At 37.9% G+C, this 24000-nt stretch overlaps 2 protein-coding genes across 5 annotated transcripts in view; one reads left to right on the top strand and one right to left on the bottom strand.

The window, feature by feature from the left end:
* The window catches only part of ciz1a (cdkn1a interacting zinc finger protein 1a), a gene marked incomplete at its 3' end in the record, with an annotated part of 71970 nt that extends 54301 nt beyond the window's left edge, over window positions 1–17669 (top strand). For 2 of the 4 annotated variants that reach the window (XM_081366251.1, XM_081366250.1), the window contains exons 3-16: window positions 445–560; window positions 868–1034; window positions 2140–2239; window positions 5125–5236; window positions 6422–6477; window positions 7707–7783; window positions 9707–9937; window positions 10842–10972; window positions 11577–11670; window positions 12616–12729; window positions 13389–13502; window positions 15577–15655; window positions 15740–15861; window positions 17144–17527. In XM_081366251.1, the coding sequence (XP_081222377.1) occupies window positions 445–560; window positions 868–1034; window positions 2140–2239; window positions 5125–5236; window positions 6422–6477; window positions 7707–7783; window positions 9707–9937; window positions 10842–10972; window positions 11577–11670; window positions 12616–12729; window positions 13389–13502; window positions 15577–15655; window positions 15740–15861; window positions 17144–17527 (1897 nt within the window). Of the gene's footprint in view, window positions 1–444; window positions 561–867; window positions 1035–2139; window positions 2240–5124; window positions 5237–6421; window positions 6478–7706; window positions 7784–9706; window positions 9938–10841; window positions 10973–11576; window positions 11671–12615; window positions 12730–13388; window positions 13503–15576; window positions 15656–15739; window positions 15862–17143 lie in introns of all 4 variants that reach the window. The other 2 variants (XM_081366252.1, XM_081366253.1) reach the window with 2 other exon arrangements.
* Window positions 17670–23076: 5407 nt separating this feature from the next.
* The window catches only part of bbln (bublin coiled coil protein), a 3532-nt gene continuing 2608 nt past the window's right edge, over window positions 23077–24000 (bottom strand). The window contains exon 2 of the mRNA XM_081366254.1: window positions 23077–24000. This exon is cut by the window's right edge and continues 434 nt beyond it. The gene's annotated coding sequence lies outside the window, so the exon portion shown is untranslated.

Genomic DNA, 24000 nt, shown 5'->3' with positions numbered 1-24000 from the left:
AAAAAAAAAAAAAAAATCTGTCGCTAAAGTTAATCAAAGGACAAAGGGAACAGAGAAAAACACTCACTGCTCTTGACTAAAGAACTTTTTTTCTTTAGGCTGATTATCACTAATCTGTGTGTGCATTTATTTTCCTTGAGAACCAAGCAAGTTGACTCATGAAACCATTTGTTTATTATATCGCATTGCGCAATCGTAATCGCAATATTGACCTCAATTATCGCAATATGACATTTTCCCCAAATCGTGCAGCCCTAATGTTAGTGCATTAACTAATGTTAACAAGATTTTAATAATGCATTAGTATAATATGCTGTATATGTGCAGTTCATTATTAGTTCATGTTAACTAATGAACCTTATTTTTTTATAATAATGCTTCTTTTACATTGAACTAAGAAATATGCCTGAGTTTATGTCTTGTGTTTGTGTTGTGGTTAAACAGGTCTATGGCTCCAGCTCCTCCGTCTGCTCGTATGGTGAACCTCTGCTCCGCCACTCAGACCATCATCGGACACAATCCCATGCTGCAAGGGGCTCTGCTCATGCAACAGATGCAGGGTAAACTGAGCCACATGCTTTACCATGTCATCCTGATATAGCAAGCACTATATTAAGACACATGTAGTCTCTTAAATCCCGGAGAGACCAGTGCTCCTCCTAAACTGCATGCATTCATGGACGTACATGCTGGGAAAAAATTGAGAATTGAACAGAAGCTGTGAGAAATGTGTGTAAATTTGCATACAAGAGCTTTCAAGTTCATAGTAGCTCATATGGAAGCTCACTGAGGCCATAAATGATCTGGTAACACTTTACGATATGTTGTGTTTGGTGACGTGCTGATTGATTTCTCTCCTGTGTGAAGCAGGAAGCATGCGTGGCTTTGCGATGGGTGGGCAACAGTTCCCTCAGTTCTTCAGTCCCGGATCCAGAGCGTCTCTCCTCGGGCCCGTTCCAATGGGAGTCGCCATCAAAACTCCACACATGGGATTCCCGCGACATTTCAATCCACACGCGCGCTATTTCAGCAATGTAAGTGGGCTAGAGCTGCACCATCATGATTAAACTGATCAGGACTATTTTTACATTTCATCAGAATTATTATTGCACTTTCACTTTAGCGCAAATCAAGAGAACATCAATTTGCATTGTTTATCTCATCTACTTTCCATCTAGTTTATCATATAAATTACCAATCTTTACATTATGAATGGAACAACATATGGACCTGGACCACAAAACAAGTCACATGGGTCACAATTTTGAAATTGAGATTTGTACATGATATGAAAGCTGAATAAATAAGCTTTTCGTTGATGTATGGTTTGTTAGGATGTTTGTTAGTGACTGGATTTGTGATCCAGGGTCACATATATGGAACAAGAAGAAGCTACTTTTAAAGGGACAGTTCACCCAAAAATTTAAATCAAGTCGTTGTTTAGTCTGAATATTCTGTCATTATTCACTCGTCCTCATGAGTTTCTTTCTTCTGCTGAACACAAAAGATATTGAAGAATGTCACATTTACTTCCATAGTATTTTTTTTTTTCCATACTATGGGAGTCAATGGGGCTCGTCAACTGTTTGGTTATAAACATTCTTATAAAATATCTTCTTTTATGTTCAATGAAAGTAAGAAACTCGTATAGGCTTGGAAAAACATGAGGGCGAGTAAATGATGAAAAAACTCTCATTTTTGGATTGAATTAAATAAAAAAACTGGGCAAGAACTGTATTTATTTAAGAGAAAACCTCTGATTACAGGATTTAATCTCTTAAATCTGCCAACTGGACGAATGAAAGCTCGTAGAGGCTTGTTACCAATGCCAGATAACGCAAATGTCAAATAAAAAAATAAAGCGCTTTTAGGATTAATAATCAGCACGTAAATATCGCAGATGATTATTAATCGAGATAATTAATTCATTGATTGAGAAAAGCACATCACAACTAAATTACAGTTTTTCATGCAGTCGTATTAGTGATTAGGATTTGAACAAACCCTAAATATTGAACTTCATCACATAAATAGTTAAGTATATTTTTTCTGACATACATCAGTTTTTAACATATAAATTACATATTTGTTAAAATCGTGTTATATTTGGTAAATCTGTCCCTATCTGAACATCCACAGGAGTTTCAGGCTCGTCAGCCGGACAGAAAGAGGGAAATTGAGCAGAAACCAGCGGGAAGCAGCAACAGCCAATCAGAAGCCAGCAGCAGCAGTAGCAGAGGTATTCGGACGACAAATATATCGTTACCAGCTCTCTCTCTATTTGCTGTCAAAAATGTTGTGCATGAACGAAATGTATACAGAAATCATGCAATCATCACAAAAAAAAGGGGTAATTTTTTTACAAATTCTACAAAACACGTGTTTTCTGAAAAATAATAATTAGCAGCATAGTTTCCCTTTTATACATTATACTGTTCAAAAAGTTTGGGCTTAGTAAGATTTTATTTACATTTATGCATCAAGGATGCATTAAATTGGTCAAAAGTAATGCTGTTCTTTTGAACCTTTTATTCATCAAAAAATCCTGAAAAATTTAAATGTATCACAGTTTCCACAAAAATATGAACTGTTTTCAACACTGATAATAATCATAAATGTTTCTTGAGCATCAAATCCTTGTAAGGACCACCCATTGGCCCAACGACGGAATCCAACGGCCTGGCGAAGGTTTAAAGCGTGTATGTCTTTTCAGCGCTCCAGTGAAGTTCACTTAATCTATTGGAACTTAGTTTTAGTATTACTTTATCTCTACGTTTGATCTGACTCCAATTTCAAATGATAATCAAATTTAGATCGTATTTCTGATTAGAAATTAATCATAAACATCGATTATGAATTAATTTAGATCTTTGATTATCCTGATTATCCCATACTTTCAGTTATTAATACGTTATGGACCCGAATGCCGCACAGAGATCACGTCGGCCAATTCGTGTTTCTCACGGACACAAACTTGTTAATTCTGATTTGAGTCAGAGGATGTAGGGTTTGCTAATATACCCCTAAAGTCAGTCGCCTACTGCTTACGGACTAGAGAGTGTAGTTTATTTTAGCCATTTCCATACAACTTGCTAAACCAGTGATAGACAGAAATCAACAGGTCTCCAAGATGACGTGCCTACTGCTCCGTTCATTCATGTGCCTGTAGTTTGACCTACCTTAACTAAGTTTGCGGTAGCACCAGCCTCCTTAAATATATTAAAATAATGATTTCAGAATACTTCAGAATAAATCAAGATGTAACATTTATTTGTCAGGTAAAAATGTATTATGCCAATTACAGAAGTAATTTATTAAAAGCCAATTCAAATATACATTTACTCAAAGATGAATCTAAAAGTAAGTAATGTTCTCCTGACAAAGACACACAGTAATGTGTCAGGATTTTCCAACAGGAAAATACTGCCATGCATTACTGTGTGGGGGATGATCCCGGTAAAAGATTCCCAATGATTGCTCTGTCCCCTCACCTTAAATACCAGACCAGAACAAAAGGGGTTAAACAAATGTTGTTTAGAGTTGGTTGGGCCAATCCATGTACCCCAGGGGGGTAGCACCTGGTTTCTTGAGATATCGTAAAGAGATATCAGCCAGAGAGGAGATACAGGATTCTCCTAAGTTCTTCAATCTTTTTCATTAAACCAATGACTGCAATGAAATTAAGACCATTTTACCAATCGCACTGTGCCCTTTAAAATGACACCAAACATGAAAAGGAAAAACAACATATTCACAAGATACATCATATGTGATATATAGACATTCTTAATGAACTTTCAGTGCCTTGAGGAGGGAGAGGGGGGATGAGTTGAAGTCAAACAGGGGAACAATGAGATAAGTTTGGGCAGTACAAGGTTCTGTGCTCTGCCTTTGTTGTCCGCTGTCCAGGGTGCATTTTATGGCGTTATTGCAGGGTGAGTTTTGTTTTAACAGGAAAATCAGTTCTTACATCCTCATATTAGAGTGATTTCTGAAGGATCATGTGACACTGAAGACTGGAGTAATGATGATGAACATTCAGCTTTGATCACAGGAATAAATTACACTTTACTATATATTCACATAGAGAACAGATGATTTACATTATAATAATATTTACAAATTTTACTTGATCAAATAAATGCAGCTTTTTGTGACTTATTAAAGAAAAGAAATTAAAAATAAGTTTTAATTGTTCCAAACTTTTGCGAAGACCAACACTTTCATACCAATGAAAAATATAAATATTTGAACTAATTATTAGTTGAGAAGGAAGTCAAACTACCTTTGATTGAATGATTGTGACTCTGAACAATAAACATTAAATAAAAAAAATCCTTCCTAAAATTAGTGTTAGTAGAGTTTACTGAGCGGGACTTTTATTTTTATTGGGTGTTTTTCAGGTTTTTATATTTATGTACATTGTTGGTTATTTGTGTGTACGCATGTTGAAACACACGTTATTATAAAGTAATTAATCAATCAATCATAAACTGATCTGCCAGAATCTGAACATCAGATCATCTCAATGTTCTCATCAGTGTCATTCAGTTCTGGGTGTTTTCACTGTAAATGAACCAAACCCAGTTAACAAACTCCAACAAGCCAGTTGAGCAAACGCCCAGAACATCTCATTAGTGTATCGTAACACAACACAACAGCACACCTGTTTTCAACACTGATAATAATCATAAATGTTTCTTAAGCATCAAATCCTCATATTAGAGTGATTTCTGAAGGATCATGTGACACTGAAGACTGGAGTAATGATGCTGAACATTCAGCTTTGATCACAGGATATAAATTACACTTTACTGTATATTCACATAGACAACAGATGATTTACATTATAATAATATTTCACATTTTTTACTGTAACTGCATGCTTGATGAGCAGAAGAGACCGTTTCAGAAACTTGATTTTTAAGAAAAAAAAAAAAACTTCTTCTTTTTATCCAAATTAATAAAAAGTAGACAATACTGAGATATATTATATATCACCATTCAGCCAAAAAATACAGAGATTTTTTTTTTTTTTGTCCATATCGTCCAGCCCTAACGAAAAATATGTTGAGTTTTGAAGGCCATGTGATCCGTCTCTGATCTGTGCTTTGATGTGAACAGCAGATGAAGCTGCCGCCGCCGTGGCCGATCCGGGATGTCAAGAGTCTTCAGAACCGCACGATGAACCAGCGGCCAAAAAACACAAAACTGACGAATCCGTGACTTCAAATCTGTGAGTTTGTTATAAAAAGTCACGAAATCACACTTTACTTTCCAAATACATTTCTTGTCTAATTGAAAATAATTCATCAGTGCACCTTAGAGAAAAAATTGATGTCTTAATCTTAAAGGGATACTTCAGGATTTAGCATTAAGCTTTGTATTAGTAAAAAACCTGTAGTATTTTGAATTACCATGCTTTCCCCCCTCATATCCCCCTGAGATTTTTTGTCTGGAAAAAATCCTCCGATGACGCAAAAATCGTCATATTGCGTCATCGGAGGATTTTCTGGCCAGAGGCGAGAGACTACAGCCAGTAGTAGGCGCTGTCCCGCATGTCTTCAGCCCGCCCGTAGAGGGATCTCACTCACAGAATGTACACAGTGTCAGCCGTCTTTCTTTGGAAGCTAAGCTAGCAGGCTCTTGTTCTGTGGAGAAAGCTGAGTAAGTAACCATCCTCCTTTTCCTGGACATGTCCGGCGGGCGAGATCGTCCAAAATGTCCGGGATTCAGCTTTTGCGTTCTGCGGTCGCCATTCATTGTTTACATGCACACCTTTTGTTTCAGTCTAACTGAATTCATTCCGATTGGTGAATCTGAATGTAGTGTTTACATGAACGCTAAACAAGTGATCGGTTGATGTGCGTTTTAGCATTGCTAAGAAAATTCCCGCTCCTCCGTGAGAGATACGAGACCCGGCGCGTCTCAGTAATGACGCCACCGGCCTCGCGCCGTTCTCCCGCGGCCGTCAGCCTCGTCCTGCTCGCCACAGTAAACATGATGAATGGCGACTGTAGAACGCTAAAGCCGAATCCCGGACATTTTGTGCGATCTCAAAAACCCGGGCAAACTCGTCACGGAGACTAGTAGCCTAACCTTGTTGTTTTCAACTGCGCTCTCTTACCGGTAGGCGTGGCTTGGGAGTGGCTTCCTAGGGCAGCGAAGCAAGTGCATTCTGGGAGTTGTTGTCTTTCATCCACATGAGCCAAAAATACATTTTCAGGCTTTTCTCAGTCTAGAAAGCTCCAAATTCAAAAATAATTTCACATTTATTCTACATAAATTACCTATTTTAAGTACACATTCATCTTTCCAGAGGTGAAGTATCCCTTTAATCATCAAGAATATAAGATCATACAGGTTGATTTGATCCTTTGTTTATATGTATTTTTCTGATGTGGTTTCTGTTTTGGTGCAGGTCAGAAGAGACAGATTTAGCTCAAAACACTGAATACAAGAGCCCAGATCCTGCAGGTAAGGGAGGATTTCTCCTGTAATCATCATAACTGTGTTGAGGGATAGTCTGGGTATTTCCAACATGAATTGGCTGGACATCACTTTTGGCCACTGCTGGATATAGAAATATTGTATATAAATATTCATATTTATTATACAGTGTATATATATATTCAGGGTTTCCGCAAGGCAATAAAAAGCATTAAAAGTCATTAAATTAATTTTGCGAAAATTAAGGCCTTAAATAGCATTAAAAAGCATAACATTTTAATCCTACAGGCATTAAAAACTTTAGATATAGTTTTGTAGAAAATTTTATACTATCATCAATTTTTATCCAGACATGAATTTTTGTATTAGTATCAGTGAGACTGACCTTCATTCATAAAACAGATGCCATTAGACAAGTATTTAAAATATACTGTATGCTTTTTCTATATTAATAAGGAGATTAAGTGTGAAATTATTACACTATAAAATATATAAACTAGATATAAACCTACAAAAATGTAAGTTTTAATTGCGATTAATCACAGTTTTTTTTTTTTAAAGGCTTTAAAAAGCATTAAATTTAATTTGAAGAAACCTGCGGAAAACCTGATATAAAATTTTAAACTTTTTTTTTTAATGATTCTAAAATCACCAGTAGGTGGAGACAAGGCTGTCATTGTGAGTCATTGAATCGTTAAAAATGGCCGATTCATTCAGAAAAGATGCAAGTCACTGTCTTTATGAATGAGTTATTGAATCATTCACTCAATCGAATCGTTCAACAATTTAGATTTATTCAGTAATGAAGCCGATGTGTGTATTCATATCTAGAAAAGAAGCACTCATGTATATCAATCAATATATATATCATCTATGGCCTGGTGTCAATTACAAAATAAATTATTTTTTAAATTTGTGAAAATGCCATTACAATGGGGGAAGGTTACAACTGAACCTATTCTCCAGTATCCAGTATCAAAGTGTTATTTGATAATTCTGTAGAATTATCTAACAGAATGTCCTTATTATTGAGATTCTATTATAGTTTTATTAACACATATCCTTTTGAACTGTGTAATAAACAACATTATGATTGTCGGGTCACGCAGCATTTTCTCTTGTCTCTGTGTCCATGTTGTGTTTCTGAGGTGGAAAAGCTTTTCTAGACGGATGAACTTCTGATTGTGTGTTATCAGTGTGTGTGAAATCCTCCTCCTGTGAATGATATGAACGTGTGTGTGTGTGATGTGTTTCAGACTGCACACTGCAGGAGGGAGGGAGTGTCGACGGGCCGGTCGCCGCTGAAGCCGATGAACAGAGTCAAGTGGCCAAGGTTGGTACTGTCATCTCTGTGTGACCCGGGATGCTCTTCCCATAGAGATAATCATGGAGATGTGTGTCTATACGGACGAAATCAGCACTAGGGTTGGGTATCGTTTATATTTGAACAATTCTGATTCTACTTATCGATTGCAAAAAGGTAAAAACTTAACTTGGATCTCATTCACATTTATTTTAAGTCTTATTGCAAAACATTTAATTGTAGCTGAATACCATAAACACAAATCAACAGGCTAAAGAACACTAACACAAGGTACTTTTGCCTGTGGTTTAAAAATACCCTAGAAAAACTAGCCTAAATAATATAAATTCAAGCATTATCAGTTTAGACAAGTAAGCTCTCAGTAATAAAAAAATAATAAATACATTTTTTCGATTTCCTACCCTATTTAGCGCCATACTAAAGGATTTTTAGTGGTTAGTTTTAGGGTTAGCATCACTATTACTGTTCCTAATAGTTAAAGTTACTAAATTTAAATATTATTTTATTTTATTTCACGTTTATAAGGCCACTTTTTTCTAATCTTAAATTAAATGCATGTACATTTAATCAAATTTAATTTGAATAATTAAGACGATATAGGGCTGTTACCAATAAAATGGAATCAGTATCAACAAAATCCATCTTTGAACTGCAGAAGTGGCACAAAAGCTGCATCTGAAGTGGCTTTTCAATGCATTTATTGCTCAGAGGGACATGAATGCATTTATTCTGAGGTAACAGATGCATAAATAATGCAATGAGATTAATGCTTTAAATATAAACTTTTGACAAAAATATTGAAATATGAAATAATGGAAATTATTATATAATATTTGGGGATATTTGTTTTGAATGACAGTACAAGCTCAATTAAACCATCAAATTATGAGGTGTATATATATATAATATATATTAAAATATATTTTATATATATATATATATATATATATATATATAATGTTTAAAAAAATGAGGGAAGAACAAAACATTAAACTAACCTAAATTATTTGGCAAAAAAAACTACAGCTACAGGTTTTATTTTACTATGCCAAAAAAATGCATAGAAAAACAAAAAGCTTACAAGAAAAATCATAAATTGACTCCAACATAATCGGTTATTAATATTTCGCTGGTTCTGCCGTTTTTGCATCTGTTCATAATTACTTTGTGATGAAAATTATGTTCCCACAATTTGGCATGTTTCATTGTGTTATCACAAATAAATGTGCTAAAATGTCAAAAAAATGTACACTAAAACCACCAGTGGAGGTGACAAGTCTGTGTCGTAATGAGTGAGTCATTGAATCATTCACTCAACCGATTCGTTAAAAATGGCCGATTCATTCAGAAACGATGCAAGTCACTCTTAATGAATGGGTTATTGAATTATTCACTCAATAATCGATTCGTTCAAAAAATGCAGATTCATTCAGTGATGAAGCAGATGTGGGAAGTCTTATCTAGAAAAGAAGCACTCATATTTTCATCAGATAATATACAAATTAGGGATGCATGATATATCGGCCACCATATCGGTATCGGCCGATATGTGTTTATTTTTGATGTTATCGGTCAGATAAGAAAATCTGTCCGATATATTAAAGCCGATAAATAATGTATTATTTCCTTCAGCTGAGACACTTCAGATGCGCATGATAAAACTATCATGAGAACATTATAATTGTGTGTTTGGGACATGGATTTTAATGGTGAGACTTTTGTTTTTGTAATCAGGCTCTCAAAAATTATATAAAAATTTGGATTTAGATTAATCAGCCAATCTTTCGGTTATCGGCTTTTAAATATAAAGAATTATCGGTATCGGCCAACATTTTCATATCGTTGGCCAATACCGATAATAATGTCTCAGTATCGAGACATTATTCTGAGTAATGTCTCCCTAATAATGTCTTTTTGTTTGATATTCCTCAGCAGGTCGAACATACAGAAGCTCCAGATAAAGGAGTGGAACAGCAGAACAGTGACGGTCCAGATGACGCCATCGTCTCCGATTCAGTGCCAGAGGTCGAGGAGGTCAAGGAGACTAGCGCTCACGAGGAGGTCAAAGAGTCTAGCGCTCACGAGGAGGGAAATGACGAAGGCCCGGAGACCTCCAACAAGTTCTTCTGCTACATTTGCAACATCACTTGCCATAACCAGCAAGTATGTAGTACGAAGAAGCATTCATGATAATATCAAAAAATCTGCTCATTCTACCTATAAGAACAACATAAGAAAAGAGTTGAAATTATTTTCTCTAGTTTTGATGTTCAGTAAATTGCCTTAAAGAGGACCTATGATGCTTCTTTCCATGTTCATCTTTCTTTAGTGTGTAATGCTGCTGTTTGAGCATGAAAAAGCTTTGCAAAGTTCGTCATTTTGCTTCTCCAGTAAATGCATCTTGATTTAGGAATGTTTAGATATGACAGAAACAGAGTAAGAAAATGATTATTACTAGGGATTATTACTATCGTTATCAGCCGATATATGTTTATTTTTAATGTATTTTTAATGTTATTTTATCATCCCGATAAGATAATTTGTCCGATATATTAGAGCCGATAAATAATGCATTATTTCCTTCAGCTGAGACACTTCAGATGCGCACTGTTCAACATGATGGTTTGAATTGCTTGAAATATGATTGAAATCACTTCAAAAAAGGAAAATACAGTTAAATGCAACATGTGCAGCGCAAGTCTGTCATATTAGTTACATAAATGATAAATTGTGTGTTTGGGACATGGATTTTAATTATGAGACTTTTGGTTTTGTAATCAGGCTCGCAAAAATTATATAAAAACTTGAATTTAGATTTATTGGCCAATATATCGGTTATCGGCTTTCAAATATAAAGAATTATCGGTTGTCGATATCGGCCAAAATTTTCATATCGGTGAATCCCTAATTATTACTATGCAGGGTGATGGTTCATAGTTAATAATAGAATAATAATAAACTTTATTTTATTTTAGCGCTTTTAAAAGTTGCTTCTTAAAGCGCTTTATAAAGACATACAGAAATAAATATATTGAGATATTCATCAGTTGAAATCTTGTGTGTGCAGAATTTCCAGAGCCATATGAACGGACTGACGCACCAGCAGAAGATGATGGAGATCCAGCACATGAGTAACGCGTGTCTCGTCACGCTTCTGCCGCGAGTCCAGGAGTCCCTGCAAGGAGCGCGCAAAGACGGGTGAGAGCTTCATTTACGCTCAACTACAACATCATGTGGTGTCTGTAGGGCTGGGACAATACATCGATGCATCGTGACTCGAGAAATGATTCTGAATCAATTCCAATTTTTACGGATGCATCGCGATTCTCTCTCGAATCGATTCTGAGTTTAGTTTCTAACAGCAGATGAAGTGTGTGCTCTAGTGGCGGACGTAATCTGCTGGCTTCCAATGCCTTACACACACCACTTGAACCTTCTATAAAATAATCAATCATAAAGTTCGAAAAGGTTGGAGCGAATTACAAGGGAGTTTGCAGTGGGCTGATTACATTAATCTCGCGTCATAAGAGCATTCTGAGGTGCAAGTACATTCTCAGAATCAGCCGAACGCACGAGCGCTCTTCTTCGTTAGCATTTGAGCCTAGAGCGCCATCTGCTGTTAAACACTAGCCTAGATCTGCTGTTAAAAACTAAGCTCAGAATCGATTTGCGATGCATTTGGAAATCGATCCACGAATCGCAATGCCTCGATATATTGCCCCAGCCCTAGGTCTCTGTATCTTAGAGAACAAATAACGTCATTGATTTCCACACATGCTTCACATTGCCTGACCCGTTCCAGTGAGAAGAGACCCGGCCTGCAGAGATGGTGCTCCACCTGCCAGACTCACTTCACCAGCAACGTCATGGAGCATCGCAGGACCCGGGAGCACAAGGTGAACTATTCCCACACAGACTTCATGCCTTCAATCATCCTTATTTTAGCAGTTTTAGTTTTATTACTTTTTTTTTTTTTGTTCATTTTAGTTTAATTTTTTGTAGTTTTGTCAATGTGCATTAGGGTTTTTTTTTTTACATATATTTCTATTTAGGCTTAATTCAGTTTTTATTTATTTCCAGTTAATAATTTTAGTGCTTCAACTTATTTCAGTTTATTGCCAATACAACTTTCTAATTTTTGTTTAGTTTAAGATTTGTCAATGTCAAATTTATTTATTTATTTTTTTTCCTATTTTTAGTTTTCATTTTACTTTTAGTTTAGTAAAAAAAAAATTGTCATTTCATTATGTATTTTTGTCATTTTATTAGATTTTTTTGAAAATATTTCTATTTAGATTTAATTTCTTTTTCTTTTTCTTTTTTTCAGTTTGGGTATTTATTTTTAGTGCTTCTACTTAAACTTATTTCAGTTTATTGCCACGGCAACGTTTTTCAAATAATATTTATATTTAATTTTTAGATTTTTAGTTTCATATACATATTTAGTCATTTCGTTATGTGCCTTTGCCATATTATATGGTTTTTATTAATATTGCTATTTCAATTTTTTTTTCTGCTTCCTGTTTTAGTTTTGTCATTTATTTATTTCCAGGTAATCATTTTAGTGCTTCAACTTATTTCAGTTTATTGCCAAGGCAGCGTTTCTAATTTTCAAATAAATAAATAATAAATAAGTTTTTCAAATAAATTTTATATTTTGATTTATTACAGCTTCATTTCAATACACAGAAATGTTTTTAATAATTTAATTTTTTCTTAACAATAACAACCCTGCATGCAGTCACTAAGATTGTCATTGCATATATGACTAGTAGTGAGCACTTCTGTTTGCATGCTCAGGAACTCCTGGTTTAACCGTGTGTGTGTGTGTGTGTGTGCAGCGCTGCAGTCACTCGCCCAGCACCAGCTGCACCGTCTGTAAGCTGCACTTCAGGACGGCCAGAGAGTTCGTGGAGCACATGCAGTCCAAGGAGCATAAGCAACGCGTCGAGCTGGTAATAATATGCAGAAATCCCACTAATGATGCTTTATTTTGTGTCGTGCAATATAATAAAAATAACAACAATACCTTTTATTTATAGGCGCCTTCCAAGGCACTCAAGGACACCGTACAACATAAAAGTAAATCAGTAAAATACAAAGCTATTTTGACTGCATTTTATAAGCAGGGTTCTTGAAATCCTTGAAAGTTTGTGAACCTGAAAAAAAATAAAAAATAATTCAAGGCCCTGGAAAGTTTTAGAAAATAAACACACACAGATGCAGGTCCTTGAAAGTGCTTGAATTTATTTTGTGCATAAGTTTTCTAGAAAAAAATCCATATTATTCCCTCCGACCCGCTAATGTGTTATTTCACCAACACTTCAAGGCCTATGCGCACTAGCTTGCCCGATTTACGCTAGTTACGCGCATTTATGCGTTACGTTCAGTGTTTCCCATGTGAAACGTTTCTTTGTGTTGTATGTTGCCATGACGGTCACACGTGCAAAACTGTTACAATGTATCTTACAAGGTAACAATGTAACCTTGCTCTCACTTGAAGTGTGTCCCCATACTAAGTCCTTGAATTTGAGGGTACTGGACCTGGAAAGTCCTGGGAACTGTGGGAACGCTGTATGAGACTAACTCTGTTGAACCTGTTGTGTCGCTGCAGCTGTGGAAGGAGTCTGGGAAAGATGGCACGGATCATCTGAACTCTGCCATGTTACTGGGTGAAGAGGACGGCGACTGCAGTGACGACGAGAGGGAGGAAGAGGAAAACGGGAAGGTAAAACATTCTTCATGGATTCGGTTTCTAGAGCTTTTTCCTAGTCGACTGGTTCGTTTAAGCCAGGGCTATTCAATTAGTTTCATTCGAGGGCCGCATTATCAAATCGAAAAGTTGAGGTGGGCCGGTGGGTTGGTTTGGGGGTTTATCTTATTTATTGAAACATAACAGTTTCAATAAATAAGTTAAAGTAACCCTAAAAAAGTGTGGTATTTACTTGGAAATGTGGTACCCAACAGTAGCCTATGCAAATATATAAAACCATAATAAATAAAAAACTTGATAATTTACAGCTGTGTACAACTATTTTCCTTGGAACAAATAAATTATTTATACAAACTTATAGCTGTTGGTGAGAAATAATAATTATTTTATTTATAATTGTTATGCTTAAATGAAAATATTCTGACAGTGAGACTTGTTAACCACAGGCTACTCACTCCCACTCTATTAAAAAATGCCTAAACACAGGTTAAAAACTATACACACCTTTACAAACAAACTGACAATTTCATAACAAACATTAATCATATATTCCTCTACCCACCTAATAAAACTAATGCAATATAAATCACTATATTTACTATTATACTATATAATATTATAGTATATATATATATTTACTATATTTATTTATTACTACATAGTATTCAATATAAATATTGCACATTTCTGTCCAACCATGGTAAATTACTACAGTAGCCTACATTCATGGTAAATGTTTGTAAGGGTGATTAGGGTATTTAAAGTCTTCTAATTTCGTTCATGCCACAATGTTTCTCCTGCTTTCCTCATCAGTCTTGTTGGGAATGTTGAGGCTGTTTCATCCGATTTAATACTTGTTAAATCATCGAGTGATTTGTGGTTTGTAACAGAGAGGTTTCTGTCGAACTGAAACGCTTCCCACTGGTTGTCGCAACGCTGTTTAATATAGTAACTCCGTGCTGGGCCGTGTTGAAACAACTAGTGAAACAACTGAAAACATCGCTATTTGTTGTAACTGTACTGAACGAGAAACCGCTTCAGATGATTCAGTGACGGAGCGGTCCGCATGAATCCGAATAGTTTGAGACCGTTATGCAAGCGCGTTTAGAATCGAACCAAAATAATGATTCATTCACAAATGACTGGTAGCCTATCGCTGGTTCAGTCGACATAAATTCTGGACACACATAATAACTGCTGAAATATTCGCACATAAAACGTTTCTCAGGTCAATCGGAGAAGTATCAAACTGAATTAGCCGCACTGCCAGGAAAAGAGGAGGAGGGAGGTTGGTGCCGTCGGGCCGCATGGAGATGATTGGCGGGCCGCATTTGGCCCGCGGGCCGCCAATTGAAAAGCCCTGGTTTAAGCCATTAGTCGAGTAGTTGCAAGTTTATGATATTACTTAAAGAGGACCTATTATGCTTTTTCACACGGTCATTATTCTTTACTGTTTAAAGCGGTGATATAATGCCCTTTTCACCAGATGTAAAATAAGTCTCTGATGTCCTCAGAGTGTGTGTGTGAAGTTTTAGCTCAAAATACCCCACAGGTATTTTTATTTAGCATGTTAAAATTGTCACTTTTTGAGGGTGAGCAAAAACAAACACGTTTTTGTGTCTGTCCCTTTAAATGCAAATGAGCTGCTGCTCCCGGCGCAGGGGGCGGAGCTTCAACAGCGAGTTAGTCAAGTCTCCTTCATTTCTACAGCTCTTTTACCAATATAGATCGTTTCAAAGCAGCTTTACAGTGATAATAGGAGATTACAGTAACAGAGATTGTTTAGCCTTTACAGCAGATCTAGAATAAAGTTATTGTCCAGATAAAGTTAGTTTTGATTGATTGATTGAAAATAACAGCTTTAAGCGGCCGATACCGATTATTGGCCGATATATCGGTGCATCTCTACTTACTTATAACACATCTAGGTTAATGTGAGAGCGAGCGACCATTGCTAACTAGGCTAACACTGATAAGCCATATTCGCCACTTCTTCTGGAGCAACCAACCGACTAATAAAAATTTGGTCGTTCAAGCCTCTTGTCATCACCTTACATTTAGTCGAATCAATGTTGTGCGTCTCTTCCAGGAGGGTCTGTCTGCGCAGATGGAGGTCACACTAGAAGATCTGACTGAAGACGAGGAGTTTGACTCTGACACAGTGTATGGTGGGTAATAATTAGCCAGCGCGAGACAAATACGATGACGACATCTTTAATATGTGGCGTTATATGTAACGTTTTGTCTCGCAGGGTCTAGTTTCGTGGTGCCTGTCGCTGGGTTTCTCTGTCGACTCTGCGATCAGTTCTATCACTTCGAGTCTTCGGCTCGACACACACACTGCAAGACGCTCACACACTTCGAGAATCTGAAGGTGCGTTTCAACTTTAAACTTTCAAATCTGATTGGAAACCAGTTGTGATGAGCATGTCAAAACACAACAGCTGTTTTCTTTTTATGCTAAATTAATATATATTTATTAAATACTGCAGTTTATCAATTTGTTGTTCGTTCAGAGACATAAATGTACTACTTATTTGGATTTATTAATATTTCTTGTAAATGTGTCAGTTTAATGCTTTGGTCAGATCCTCATTGTTTTAAACACTTCTTGCATAAATTATATAATCTGATTATTTTTGTTAGTAGCTTATAATGTATATAGTCTTGTTCAGACTTTAATATGAAGTCAGTAGGAATTTAATTTTTTCATTAAAAAAAAGTTTTACATCCAGTCAGTTTCCCACTGATAAAATACCCTGTTTTTTTCCCCTGTTATTTTAGTATCATTTATATACTATAATATTGTATTTATTGTTTTGAATTCGCTTTTTTAATATATATTTAGCTGCAAAGGATATATATATGATGAAAAACTTATAAAAAAATATTATATATATATATATATACACACACACAATACTTTTTAAGTTTAAGTTTTTCATCTAATATTTACACTTTATTTTATTTGATCTAATATGCTTTTTCAAATATGCTTTTTGTCTCTCTCAATTGTACAATTTTTCAAAAATGCCACAATTACAGAAAAGTATTTATGTAGTTAAAATACTTAATAACATTGTCTTGAATGTTCTGTTTCACTCAAAAATGCTCCATATTTTGAAAGAAAAATGTGATTTGTGAATAGAATAATTTCATGTTGACTTTAACTGTATCTTGTCTAGCTACACACCACTCATGTACAGCTTCTTCCCCATAATTTATTAATTATTAATAAATTATTATCATTAATAATAATAATTATTATGTAATTGGTAACACTTTACAATAAGGTTCTTTAGTTAACATTAATTAATATATAAACTAACATGAATAATGTTAGTTCACATGTTAGTAGTACAATGTTAGTAATGTTAGTTAATAAAATAGTCATTCATTGTTAGTTCATGTTAGTTCACAGTGTATTAAACTAATGTTAACAAGATTTTAATAAACTATTAGTAAATGTTGACATTAATATTAATGAAGATTAATAAATGCTATAAATGTATTGTTCATCCTTAATTCATGTTAACTAATGAACCTTATTGTAAAGTGTTACCATATAATTAATGTTATGTGTTTTAGAAATACATCAGAATTGTTGGTGGTCATGTTCCATTTATACATCATGCTGTTCATTTGTGGTTGTGCAGCGTTATAAAGTCTTAAGGAAACACGAAGACTCCGGTTCAACCTCAGGAGAACCGACACACCACATCAGTCCCGATGAAAGCCTCACCTCATCCACGCCTCAGATCCCCAAACCAGCCCTGGAGATCCCAGAGTCTCTTCCCAGCATCAGCACGAACACCAGCATCCGTCAGGAACACCAGCCTGAGGACGAGGATCTCTTCGTTAGCGTTCCCGAGGGAAACGAGGATCTCGTTAGCGTTCCCGAGGGAAACGAGGATCTGTTCGTTAGCGTTCCCGAGGGAAACGAGGATCTGTTCGTTAGCGTTCCCGAGGGAAAGAGCGTTCGGGGCCGAGGAAGGACTCCTGCGAAGAGACGAGGAAGAGGAGGAGGAAGACGACGCTGAGACCCAGAACGTTATTATCAGGCTCAGAGGACCCGAGTGAAACCACCCCGCCGATAGACCGCGTGTGTGTGTGTGTGTGTGTGTGTGTGTGTCTCCTGCAGTTCTGAAGGGTTTGTGCCACGATTACACGCCTCTTACCCCCTGTTTGTACAGTAGATGTTTTCATTGAGCACAAGATCCTCAGAACTCCTGCACTGAACGACTCCTTTCGGCTGAAGGGTGAATCTTACAACCGTGAACATGTCCAGGTCATACATCAACACAAAACAAGTGTGTGTGTGTGTGAGAGAGAGAGAGAGAGAGAGAGAGAGAGAGAGAGAGAGAGCGCGTGTGTGAGAGAGAACGAGCGAGAGAGCGCGAGAGTGAGTGTGTGTGAGTGAGAGAGAGAGTGTGTGTGAGTGAGAGAGAGAGTGTGTGAGAGAGAGAGAGCGAGAGAGAGTGTGTGTGAGAGAGAGAGAGAGAGAGAGAGAGAGCGCGTGTGTGAGAGAGAACGAGCGAGAGAGCGCGAGAGTGAGTGTGTGTGAGTGAGAGAGAGAGTGTGTGTGAGTGAGAGAGAGAGAGAGAGCGAGAGAGAGTGTGTGTGAGAGAGAGAGAGAGAGAGAGAGAGCGAGCGAGCGTGTGTGTGAGAGAGTGAGCGTGTGTGTGTGAGAGAGTGTGCGAGAGTGTGTAAGAGTGTGAGCGTGTGTGTGTGAGAGAGTGTGCGAGAGTGTGTAAGAGTGTGTGAGAGTGAGCGTGTGTGTGTGAGAGTGAGCATGTGTGTGAGAGAGTGAGCGTGTGTGTGAGAGAGTGTGCGAGAGTGTGTGAGAGTGTGAGCGTGTGTGAGAGAGTGAGCGCGTGTGTATGCAAGAGTGAGGGAGAGTGAGGGAGAGTGAGGGAGAGTGAGCGAGAGTGAGCGAGTGTGAGCGAGTGTGAGCGAGTGTGTGCGAGTGTGTGCGAGAGTGTGAGAGTGTGTGAGAGAGTGAGCGTGTGTGTGAGCGTGTGTATGTGAGAGTGAGCGTGTGTGTGCGAGAGTGAGCGTGTGTGCGAGAGAGTGAGCGTGTGTGCGAGAGTGAGCGTGTGTGCGAGAGAGTGAGCGTGTGTGCGAGAGTGTGCGCATGTGAGCGAGAGTGTGCGCGTGTGTGCGAGAGAGTGAGCGTGTGTGCGAGAGTGTGCGCGTGTGAGCGAGAGTGTGCGCGAGAGTGTGCGAGAGTGTGCGTGTGAGCGAGAGTGTGCGCGTGTGTGCGAGAGTGAGCGAGTGTGCGAGAGTGAGCGTGTGTGCGAGAGTGAGCGTGTGTGCGAGAGTGAGCGTGTGTGCGAGAGTGAGCGTGTGTGCGAGAGTGAGCGTGTGTGCGAGAGTGAGCGTGTGTGTGCGAGAGTGAGCGTGTGTGTGCGAGAGTGAGCGTGTGTGTGCGAGAGTGAGCGTGTGTGTGCGAGAGTGAGCGTGTGTGTGCGAGAGTGTGCGTGTGAGCGAGAGTGAGCGTGTGTGTGCGAGAGTGAGCGTGTGTGTGCGCGAGAGTGAGCGTGTGTGTGCGAGAGTGAGCGAGTGTGCGAGAGTCAGCGTGTGTGTGCGAGAGTGAGCGTGTGTGTGCGAGAGTGAGCGTGTGTGCGAGAGTGAGCGTGTGTGCGAGAGTGAGCGAGTGTGCGAGAGTGAGCGTGTGTGCGAGAGTGAGCGTGTGTGAGCGTGTGTGCGAGAGTGAGCGTGTGTGCGAGAGTGAGCGTGTGTGTGCGAGAGTGAGCGTGTGTGTGCGAGAGTGAGCGTGTGTGTGCGAGAGTGAGCGTGTGTGTGCGAGAGTGTGCGTGTGAGCGAGAGTGAGCGTGTGTGTGCGAGAGTGAGCGTGTGTGTGCGAGAGTGAGCGTGTGTGTGCGAGAGTGAGCGTGTGTGTGCGAGAGTGTGCGTGTGAGCGAGAGTGAGCGAGTGTGCGAGAGTGAGCGTGTGTGTGCGAGAGTGAGCGTGTGTGTGCGAGAGTGAGCGTGTGTGCGAGAGTGAGCGTGTGTGCGAGAGTGAGCGTGTGTGCGAGAGTGAGCGTGTGTGTGCGAGAGTGAGCGTGTGTGTGCGAGAGTGTGCGAGTGTGCGAGAGTGAGCGTGTGTGCGAGAGTGAGCGTGTGTGCGAGAGTGAGCGTGTGTGCGAGAGTGAGCGTGTGTGTGCGAGAGTGAGCGTGTGTGTGCGAGAGTGAGCGTGTGTGTGCGAGAGTGAGCGTGTGTGTGCGAGAGTGAGCGTGTGTGTGCGAGAGTGAGCGTGTGTGTGCGAGAGTGAGCGTGTGTGTGCGAGAGTGAGCGTGTGTGTGCGAGAGTGTGCGTGTGAGCGAGAGTGAGCGAGTGTGCGAGAGTGAGCGTGTGTGTGTGCGAGAGTGAGCGTGTGTGTGCGAGAGTGAGCGTGTGTGCGAGAGTGAGCGTGTGTGCGAGAGTGAGCGTGTGTGCGAGAGTGAGCGTGTGTGTGCGAGAGTGAGCGTGTGTGTGCGAGAGTGAGCGTGTGTGTGCGAGAGTGTGCGAGAGTGTGCGCGTGTGTGCGAGAGTGAGCGAGTGTGCGAGAGTGTGTGTGAGAGAGCGAGTGTGAGAGTGAGAGAGTATGTGAATAAAAGTGTGTGTGTGTGTGAGATTTAATTATCTAGTTTTCATGATAACTGCACCCTCACACAATACTCAATTACTTTCATGTCAAATGTCATTCTCAGTCTCATTTCCATAATGCAGAAACATCATCACTGCAGAAGCTGTTGTAGTGAATTAAATGTGTTTAATATGAAAACAGTAATAATGGTGTCCAGACAGAAAGAGTCTGCATTAATTGCAGTAAAAGTAACTTTAGAGGGAATCGTGTTAATGGTTCCTCATGTTCTTCACACACACACACACACACACACACACACACAGTTTTGGTGTGGATCATGAGCTGAACATGTTCCTCCTGAGATTCACTCCGGCTGATGAATGTAGCGGCACTGAAACCTGTTCAATGATCCTCAGAGAAGGGAGACCTGCATTATTTTGTGTTCTTTTCATATTTATCGAAGTCATTTAATCGGAGGAACACACTCTGGGGAATTATGACAAACACTGAAGCTTCAGAAACAGCTTTACATTGAGTTCTGCCTTTACATGCAGACGCCAGAATGGATCAGTTTAAACCCTTTGATTGTGATTGGCTCACGCTCATGTGACTCTCCCAGTGGTGTTTACCTCCATTACTTGACTTGTTTTTACACGTGACGTTGAATTACAGTGCAGAAATCCTCAAGAAACTGACTTTCTAGAAGACTTATGATGTGGAGGATCTGTTCTCGAGACTGTGGCGCGTTCAGAAGCTTATTTCTGCGCCGACTTGACCTGTTATTAGCAGCTCTAGATCTAGTGTTCTGGTCAATCTCACACACACTGCAAACAACATAATGCGTTTCTTATTTAGTGTTTGTGTATTGTTTCCAGTCCAAATATCTAAACATTCTTAAATCAAGATGCATTTACTAGAGGAGTAAAATGACATATGATATTATGTCTTGTTTTCTGGGGGAATAAATCAAAGTGAAGTGAGTTTTTGTTTTAAACGAGCAAAATTATCTTCCAATGGGGTCAGAAAAATAATGTTAATTCAAATTGAAACAAGATTATCCCATAATTTTGTATTTTTTTAAGCAACAACTCTCTTAATTTTGATTTATTTCCCCAGAAAATAAGACATAATACTCATCTAGTAAATGCATCTTCATTTAAAGAATTTTTAAGAATGGAAATAAGACAAAAATACTAAGAAAAGCATTTTTTGCAGTGAAGAACAAAAGAAATAATATTTCTCATAATAATAATAAAGCGTGTTCTTGAGCCCTTTAGGATTTTTCTATTGTGACATTATTTTCATGACAATTATGCACATTTTCCTCCTCATGAAAAATCATAATAATTTAGCATAAAACTGTGATATTACAGTAATGAGAACCACTATTGACAGAATGTCTGAAACATCTCAATTCATGCATTTATATTTTTTGCGTCGCGATTAAAAATGTGCATAATTCGCATGAAAGTCACAATGCAAAAAGAACACCCTTCGTCTCTCTGTAAAAGTTCATTTCCTTTTTATTCTTCCTTTTATTTCGGAGTGAAATGTGAGCTGGACATGTAGTGTTGATCTTCATCCCTGATGTGTGTGTCTCCCTGATGGAGAGTTTAATGAGGATTGTTGATTAGAATCACCTCGTTGGAAACACTGGAGGCGTCAGCGTGACATCATCAGTGCTGATGCACAAGTCTCGAACGACTACAACTAAACACTGTGTAGCAAATGCATCTGTTCACATTCATCTTCAGCCCCAAAATCACACACAAATCTGCTTTTTTATTTGCATTGTCGCATTATTTTCATGACAATTCAACATTTTCACCCGAAATTCTCAAAACTCTGAAAAACAGCCAAACATTTTTTATTCTCATTACTGAAATGCAGTATTTTTTTTTTTACCCATGCAAAATATCATTTATTTCCACTGGTTTTGGGACGCAATGTGACCAGATCCATTAAATGCATGCGATCAGAAATCATGCGTTTCACCATTTCCACACTGAACTCAGATCAGGGTGAGTGTGAGGCTGATGATTGGAGGTCATCGCAGGAGTAATGCTGAGAGCTGAAGGGTTTTACTGTATGTTCAGAAACCGTGACTGAAAAACCAGCCAGAAAACCACTTGATCTGTTTAACCATCTTCATCTTCAGGCCAGAAAATTGTCAGTGAATATTGTTTCCAGCTTATAAACACATGTTTCAGATGAAATGACTGACAGCACATGTGACCCTGGAAACCAGTCTCGAGTCGCACTGGTTTATCTGTGGCGATATCCAACAATACACTGTACGGGTCAAAATTATCCATTTTTCTTTTATGCCAAAAATCATTAGGATATTCAGTAAAGATCATGTTCCATGAAGATATTTAGTAAATTTCCTACCGTAAATATATAAAACATGTATTTGTGTGAGTGAATGCAGCACAGTCGCCAACATAAATCTCAAATTTTCTCAATGTTTAGTTTTTTTTTTACCCTCAGATTCCAGATTTACAATAGTTGTATCTCAGCCAAATATTGTCCTGTCCTAACAAACCAAACATCACTGGAAAGATTATTTGTCCAGTGTATAAATCTCAATTTCAAAAAATCTGACTGGTTTTGTGGTCCAGGGTCACAGATGTGCCGAGAGTTTTCCTATCATGGAATAATAATAATAATAATGTCACGTGTTTCGAAAGCCAGCGGGACGATACAAGGCAAGCTAAACACAACATGTGTTTCATATTCTGACAAACTGAACACATCTAAAGTGTTTCATAGCAGCTGGAGGTTCATGTTTTCTCCGATGTTTGTTTTCTGTATGTGTCTCATTTTAATTTCTATTAAATATTTGATGATTACAAGAGCGACTGGGTTATGTATGTGCTACTGTAAGATTGTTCTCACTACAGAACATTAAGGGTAATTTAATCTCTTATAACTCGCAATTATGATTTTTTCAGAATTGTGAGATATAAACTCGCAATTGTGAGAAAAAGTCACTTTCAAAACCTCTGAAAATCCAAGCTAATGTTGATTCTTGTTTTATTACGGCAGAAATATTGTAACTTTTTTATCTATTCCATGGCTGAAAGAAGCTTCCATATATACTTGTTTACATCCTTGATAAATATTTATTAAAATACTTCTCATATTCACATTGCACATCATACGAAAGCAATAATCCACTCGAGGCTGTGCGTTACAGTGATTTTACCACGATCGTTTTAATGCGCATTTCACTATGGAATAAATGATAAAAAGGTAATAGCGACTTTTTAATCACACAATTATGACTTTGAAATTCTGAGTTTATAACTCGTAATTATGATTTTTTTTTTATTATTGTGAGATATAAACTCAAAATTGTGAGAAAAGGTCACTTTCAAAACCTCTGAAAAGCGAAGCTAATGTTGATTCTTGTTTTATTACAAGCAGAAATATTATAAAAAATAACTTTTTTTTTTATGTATTCCGTGGCTGAAACAAGCTTCCATATAAATTGATTTTCATCCTTGATAAATATTTATTAAAATACTTTTCTCATATTCACACTGCACATCATATGAAAGCAATACGAGGCTGTGCGTTACACTGATTTTACCACGCTCGTTTGGATACGCATTTCACTACGGATAAAAAAATAAAAAGGTAATATCGACTTTTTAACCACACAATTATGACTTTTTTATGACTTTCATAACTGTGAGAATATGCACTTGAAACTGTGAGGAGAAAAAGTCAAAATTACAACATTTCAAATCTCCAAAAATCCAAGCTAATGTTGATTCTTGTTTTATTACGAGCAGAAATATTGTAATTTTTTAATCTATTCCGTGGCTGAAACAAGCTTCCATATAAACTCGTTTACATCCTTGATAAATATTTATTCAAATACTTTTCTCATATTCACATTGCACATCATATGAAAGCAATAATCCACTCGAGGCTGTG

This window comes from Scardinius erythrophthalmus (genome assembly GCF_964197995.2).
Source record: "Scardinius erythrophthalmus genome assembly, chromosome: 5".
NCBI classification, from domain to species: domain Eukaryota; kingdom Metazoa; phylum Chordata; class Actinopteri; order Cypriniformes; family Leuciscidae; genus Scardinius; species Scardinius erythrophthalmus.
The sequence above is the reverse complement of the archived record's forward strand: the minus strand, read 5'-3'. Positions and strand labels throughout refer to the sequence as shown.